The sequence below is a fragment of the Eleutherodactylus coqui genome, chromosome 3 (genome assembly GCF_035609145.1).
Source record: "Eleutherodactylus coqui strain aEleCoq1 chromosome 3, aEleCoq1.hap1, whole genome shotgun sequence".
Classification (NCBI taxonomy): Eukaryota; Metazoa; Chordata; class Amphibia; order Anura; family Eleutherodactylidae; genus Eleutherodactylus; species Eleutherodactylus coqui.
In genome coordinates, this window is record NC_089839.1 from 164,552,635 (window position 1) to 164,560,289 (window position 7,655).

Consider the following 7,655-nt stretch of genomic DNA (forward strand, 5'->3'; position numbering starts at 1 on the left):
CCTTCCTCCGTAGGCATCCCGCTGTCAGCTGTCTCCGAATGTCAGGGGAGGCAGAGAAGAGGATCTCAGATGCACACGCTGCCATCAGTGTATGTATCTGGCAGTGGCACCAGTGAGGGATTACCAGCTGGGGAGCTGCAGCACCCTGGCTGGTAATCACTTTAATGGTGATCCCACTTCCCCTAAGTGGAAGAAATGACTCTCCTGCTTGGGACCCTGGTAAGGCAGAACAAAAGGTCCCAAAGCCGGACTATCCTACCTATATCAGGATGTCTGGTCACCTTATGCACTTAAACAGATGAGTCGGATACACGGATTCATTATCACTGGGTCCATTACCACTTTTTTTTGTGTCCATTTTTTTCAGCAGGTGCAAAACAATAGGACCGTCCCTATCTTGTGCATGTTTGGGCACCAAAGAGCCCCATAGAGGTCTATGGGAGGTGCGGAAGCATGCACATCTGCCTGCGTGAAAATGCACGAAGCACAGCGCATTCCTGCAATCACCGTCACCATGTTAGGCAAATTAGCCTTTTATATCAGGGCTCGGTGATTCCCCCGCTTGTGTGAACAAGTGGTTCCTGCGCAAATATGCTCAGTTTTTGCACAGACATGAGCGTTAAATACACTCATTCACTGTGCAGGAGTGAGCGTATTACGTTATACGCTCGTCTGTCGAGGCCCTAAACCTGGCTATATCCTGTACACAACCTCTCCTTCTCCCAAACTGCAGATTGGACTCACAAACTTGTCTAATAAAATAGTCTTTATTGGCTCAGTCTAAATAAAGTCTTATAATGCCATATGTACATTACTGCGCCAATTTACTGCCCCCAACAGTAACTCGCACCATGACTGCTTGTTTATAAGACCCCCCTAACATTTCTATATGACCCCTTTCTAACATTTCACACCTCACTGTAAACCCCCATTGTGGATGAATCCCTCTATGAACTCTAGCATCTCCTCCCGGTACACCCAGATCTGCGCTGGCGAGGGCGCTGCCCATTGTAACCTATGGCAATACACATTATGTATCTGGATGATGGACACTTATTGAATGCAGCAGAAAATGACCCTCACAAGGCTTTATTATTCCTCTCATCAGTACAATTTATGGGTTATTCCTCCTCCGGCTTCATTTCAATTTCAACGCAATTGCAAGTTTTCTAAAAGTCCAGAAGTTTCAGATGAACTATGGGCACCGCTGCCAACCCAGACATGAAGTGCCATCCCTGTCCCATTTACTAATAATGTGGCACTAGAAGAGCCAGCCATGAATTTCCCCATTTTTTTGGGCACTAAACCATCACTCATGGTGCCCACATCACTGTGTATATGGCAGAGCGGGGTAATGGCAAGCACATGCCAACATCACTGTGTATATGGCAGAGCAGGGTACTGGCAAGAATGGTGCTGGCAAGCAAAGTACTGGCAGCTTCCCTGACCTTTGACCTTCACTCGGCCAACTGCCATTTCCTTTCAACTGACAACGGCAGCGGTTGGATTGAAGACGACAAGATTGTGTAAAATGGCGTCCAATGGACACGGAGGAGAAAGCAAAAAGAGAAAGAGAGATGATGACAGCGTGAGCAGACTCACGGAATTAAAGAAGAGGAGGAGCGGAGAGGATGAGCCTGAGGATGAGGGGCCAAGACCGGGCACCAGCCAGGACCTCGTACCACCACACCAAAGCTTTGACATCAGTCGCTTCACCGCCCTACAGATCTTGGGCAGAGGAAGCTTCAGCAAGGTGAGTTCTAAAACTTTATATTTTCAGGTTTGGGGCGCAGCGAGGGCTCCTTCACACGGGGGGGGGGGGGGGGGGGATTTTTTTATTAGTATTTTTTAAGCCAAAATGTAAATCTTTCCACTTTTGCTAAGTATGACTACTGGGGGCAGTGTTGGGGGTGGGTGGTGTCACCATTACTACTGGGGGTAGTAGCGGAGGGGCGGGTGTTGGGGGTGGGTGGTGTCACCATTATTACTGGGGGTAGTAGTGGGGGGGCGGGTGGTGTCACTATTACTACTGGTGCAACTATTGTGGGTCACTATCACTAGCTGAGCAAATATTGGGGGTCACTCTTACTGCTGAGGCAATTATTAAGAGGCACTTTCTCTGCTGGGACAATAAGTGGGGTCACTATCACTGCTGGGGCAATTATTGGGGGACACTATTACTCCAGAGGCAATTATTGGGGGTCACTATCATTGCTGGGACAATTAGCGGGGTCACTGTCACTGCTGGAGCAATTATTGGGGGTTAGTATCTCTGCTGGGGCAATTATTGGGGGTCACTATCACTGATGGGGAATTTATTGGGGGTCACTATTTTTGCTGGGGCAATTATTGGGGCACACTCTCACTGCTGGGGTAACTATTCGGGGTCACTATCACTGCTGGGGTAATTATTGGCGGTCACTATTACTGCTGGGGCTATTATAGGGGGTCACTATGTTTCCTGGGGCAACTATTGGGGGTCACTAGCACTGCTACGGCAATTAGTGGGGGTCACTATCTCTGCTGGGGATATTATTGGGTGCCATTATCTCTGCTAGGGGCAACTATTGGGGGTCACTGTTACTGCTGGGGCAATTATTGGGGGTCGCTATCTCTGCTGGGGCAATTTTTGGGGGGTCAATATCTCTGCTGGGATAACTATTGGGGGTCACTTTTACTGATGGGGCAAATATTAATGGTCACTCTTACAGCTGGGGCAATTATTGGTGGTCACTATCTCCACTGGGGCAAATATTGGGGGTCACTCTTACTGCTGGGGCAAACATTTGGGGTCACTATCTCTGCTGGGGCAACTTTTCGGGGTCACTATTACTGCTGGGGCAATTATTGTGGGTCAATATTACTGCTTGGGCAATTATTTGAGGTCACTATCTCTGCTCAGGGCAACTATTGGGGTCACTCTTACTGCTGGGGCAACTATGGGGGGTCACTCTTATTGCTATGGCAATTATTGTGGGTCACTAGCTCTGCATAGGCAACTATTGGTCGCTATCACTGCTGGGGCAACTATTGGAAACACTATCATTAAGAATTTTTTGGCAAAAAATTTCTACATCGCTGCATTGAAAGTCATTTTCTATTTTTCTGTGGACAGAGCTCTGTGAGAGTTTTTTCTATGACGAGCTGTAGTTTTTGTTTGGACCATTTTGGGGTACACACATTTTTTTTGATCAATTTTATTGCGATTTTTGGGAGGCAAAATAAAGAAAATAAGCATTTTGCCTCAGTATTTTATTTATTCATTGCTGTGCAGGATAAACAATGTATTCAATTTATTGTACAGGTTGTTACAGATACAATGATACCAAATATGTAGGAGTTTCTTATTTTATTTTTTTACAAATAGGGAAAATAGCACAAAAAAAGGTTAGTTTGTTTTTCTTTTACATTTTTTTAAAATGTTTTCTTTTTTCCACACTTTTTACATCCCTGTAGGGGTCTTGTACCATAGCTGCTATGATAAAGCATTGCAGGACTTCTGTACTGCAATGCCTTATTGCTTGTAATAGCGGTCACAGCCAAGTGGCAAGCCGTGATACCAGTATCTGGAGTCCTGTTGCCCTGGCAACTGATCGGCCCTCCGCAATTATATCGAGGGGATCTGATGACATCACAGAAGGAGCGCGCTTCCTCTGTAAACCCTTTACATGCCACAATGTATTTTGATCGCGGCATGCAATGGGTTAAAAGCAGAAATCAATGTTCTCATTTTTGCAGCAGGAGGCCAGCTATCGGTAACATCCGGCTGTTCGGTAACATCCGAACATGACAAGCTTTGGAAGTGTCTGAAGCAAATGGGCGTCCCAGAACATATAGAGCAGCATGTAAGGTCGCTTTACAACAACCAAGAAGCAACAGTCTTCACTCAAAAGACTGTGGCTCTTATTTGTGTGTCTCACAACGCACAAATCTCGCACAATTTGAAAGCGGCCTATTGATAAATCCCTCATGCAATAAATGTATATGATTTTCCCCTTTGGTCGCTGTCAGTGATTATTTCCTATTTGTTTTCTTGAGGTGGTCCTGGCATCATTCCCCGAAAGAAACACCTTCATGGCCATCAAGATCGTCAACAAAGCAAGAAGCGAACCACACATCTTAATGAGAGAGCAGCGGATACTCCTGAAGGCCCAAGACTGCCCTTTCATCTGCCACCTGTATGCCGCACAGCAGTCTGCAGACCGAGTCTACTTTATCACAGAGTATCTGCTTGGAGGAAGCCTAGGAGCCATGATCAAAATGTGCGGCAGCTTGGACATCAACCATGTGAGGTGAGTAAATGACTAATCAGGGGTTGGGGGGGACTGAGGGTGACATGACAGATATAGAAGAGTGGAGGGCATACAGGCTGCCATAAACAGCGCCTCTTCTCTTCTGGTGGTGACCGACACTTTGATGGTGACATGATGTCAGCGGACTGATTTCATGTCATTGATACTACACTCTTCTCTCAGATTCTACACAGCGGAGATAGCATGCGGCCTCCAGTTCCTGCACCAACGCAGCATCGTCCATCGGTAAGCAGAAATTGTCCACATTTCTCTTTTTCCTTGCAATGGGTTCCAGATTTTCCCAGAGTCCTGAATTAGGACTGGTTTTGCTGCGGTACATGCCTAAGACCTCTGTATCGCTGAACAGATTAACATCTCTCTTTTTTTCATTGTAGTGACATAAAGCCAGACAACATCATGCTGGACAGATCTGGACACATCCGCCTGATAGACCTGGGGCTGGCTCAAGACGGTGTCACCTCGTCTAACAAGATCAGTGGAGTGACGGGCACACTTCAATTCATGGCCCCGGAGGTGCTTCTTGAAGAGAACTACGACACAGCAGTCGACTGGTGGAGCCTGGGGATTGTCGTATCCTGGATGGCGGCAGGACAGTCCCCTTTCTATCATGGCTCCATCAGGAGAAAGGTCATCAAAGCCATCACCAGAAAGGAGCCAAAATTCCCACCTTGGCTTGATGCTGATGTGAAGCATCTTCTGGAGAGACTGCTACATAAGAAGCCTGAGGAGAGGCTGGGTGTCTACAGGATCATCCGAGGTCACCGTTTCTTCAACACCATAGATTGGGAGGTGCTGGAACTGAAAAAAGCACGGCCGCCGTTCAAACCATTCAGAGAGATTCTGGAAAATCGAGACCTGCTGTGGCTGGAGGATAAGACACCCCTTCACCCAATGGACGGATTCTCGTACACTTCACCAAGCTGGACCCGGTAAGATCTTCCTTCTCTAGGGATGATGTTCTTCAGGCAGACTTCTGCGTTCATCATCATTGTTCCTCTGGTGTCAGACAGCACAGGAGGTCATATAATAACCCTGCTTCAGGTCACCATGTCTGGTCCGCAGTCTCCTCCCTCCTCGGCTACATTATTATTGCTTCTGTAATAACTATGTCTCTGCTTCTTAGGATGACGAGAAGAATCCGATTGTGAAGGAAGCCACAACCAACTGGTAAGTACCTTCTATACCCACCTACACATACATATCTCTACACCTATACACACAGGACACCAACCATTATAGTCATACACTGTAGCAGAACTTACATACTGTCAAAAGTCTAATATATAAAACATTTCCTCTAAAATAGCAAAAGTCTTTGGGGAAAATATATTAACACCTGCATTTATCTGTGCGCCTACACAGCCATGTGCACCAGGCCTGATCCGGCATAAATTTCTTCCTTGCACCAAATGTTTTGATTTTTCATGCCAGAATCTGGCATAAAATGTTCTGTAATTTTCCCCCTTTGAGTCATCCCCTTCTGAGATTTTGATATATTTTGTTGACAAGCAATATGGCCTCCATTATGGCTTCAACAATCACAGAACTGCTAATAACTTATAGTAAAGACATAGTTGCAGAAAATAACTTTTCTTGTGTATCAGATACAAATCAGATCCTGATACAAGTCGTCATGTTACAGTAGTTCACTTGTTTGTACCCACAACTGGTAAAACTAACAATTCTCTCTCTTATGTCTTGTAGGCTCAGCCCGCTCCAACTGTCTCCTGAACCCGCGACTGCTGCTGTAGAAGAGCTCGGCTTACCAACAACATCCTATCTCCATCATTTGTATCTTGCATGCTACCATCAGCAACCTGAACCTTGACCACCTCCGGCTGACATCGGACATCATCCTCTCCTGAAGACCTTCTACACCCCCAGGAGCGGCCTGTGCTTGATTGGTAGCTGGCGAGTTCAGGAAAAATAGCCCGAGTGACTATTATCCCTGAACTCCTGGTTACTAGTAAGACCTCGGCACAGGCCGGGTAAGTAGAACACACCACATACATTAATATTAGACACAAGTGTAGGCACAAACACATACATAGACACAAGAACACACACAGATAGGTATAGATGTCGGCTTTGATCCTGGGACTTGCTCTGATCGCCATATTTGGGGTCAGGAAGGAATTTTTCCAACTTGAGGACAATTGGCTCATACCTCAAGGAGGTTTTTGCCTTCCTCTGGATCTATTCACAGCCTTAAATAGGGTTAGCTTTTATTTATAAGGAAACCGCCACATAAATAATATAATATAAACATAAAGAAACACAAACTATAGCTGACATCACATACACTAGGGAGGTGAGCTACTGGCGTTTGATCCTGAGATTTATTCTGGTTGCCATATTTGGGATCAGGAAGGAATTTTCCCCCCTTGAAACAGGATGATTGGCTCTTTCCTCAAGGGGGTTTTCGCCTTCCTCTTGATCAACACAGTCTAGAAATAGGTTTAGGTCAACACACTTTATATTTCCCACAAAGAAATGGTAAGAGATTCATGAAAACAATAATATATTTTAAAAAGTCAGGTCAGTAGTTGGCTTTGATCCTGGGACTTGTTCTGATTGCCATATTTGGGGTCAGGAAGGAATTTTTCCCCTTTATACAAGGATAATTGGCTTTTTCCTAAAAGGGTTTTCGCCTTCCTCTGGATCAACTTAGCCTCAAAATTCCCCATAATAAAATCTACCATTTCCTACAACTATAAATAAAATGTTCTTTCTCTATAAATCTTTGTGTCTGTGTCTTTATTTCCATTGAATGTCTTACATAATGTTCTGTCAATGTCACTGGGGATGGTATATCCAAGAAATGTAGTGATGGGTGGGGGCTTTGTAGCTACGCCCTTGCCTTCAACCTTTAGATCATGTCTTATTGAGTTCTAAAGCTCCATTTAGATGGGACGAATGTCGGGCAAATGATGCCCGACTCCCGTCCCCACACATACTAGCTCCTACATACCTGCACGAGAGCTAGTATCGCTGGCACTGGCGTACGGTGGGGGGAAGCAGGGGTCGCAACGGCGACCCGGCCCTTGAGCTGAGGGGGCCCAGGGGACCGGCGCTGTCGGCCGCATGATGGCTGAGAAGGGAGAGGAGAGGAGGGAAGGGAGAGGAGAGAGATGGGAGGCAGCGCCGCAGGTCGGCAAGAGCAGAGGGAAGGGCTGTTAGACGTGGAGTCGGCAGCCAATTACAGGCTGCAGACTCCCACGGCGCGGCCCTCCAACTGATAGGCTGCATCTGTGATTGGTCACAGCTGCAGTCTATCAGTTTCTGCCGGCCAGCGATTACCAGGGGGAGGGGCTAGTGCGGCTCTACTCACCTCCGGTGCGC

General features: G+C 46.5%; 1 protein-coding gene across 1 annotated transcript; it reads left to right on the forward strand.

Annotated features, from left to right (window-relative positions):
• The first annotated feature begins 1,531 nt into the window (after positions 1 to 1,531).
• LOC136620197 (protein kinase C theta type-like) lies at positions 1,532 to 6,141 on the forward strand. Its single transcript, XM_066594902.1, has 6 exons — positions 1,532 to 1,753; positions 4,039 to 4,292; positions 4,476 to 4,538; positions 4,688 to 4,883; positions 5,437 to 5,480; positions 6,018 to 6,141. Exons 1-6 carry the CDS (start codon positions 1,532 to 1,534, stop codon positions 6,139 to 6,141), a joined length of 903 nt encoding a protein of 300 aa, XP_066450999.1.
• The last annotated feature ends 1,514 nt before the right edge of the window (positions 6,142 to 7,655 follow it).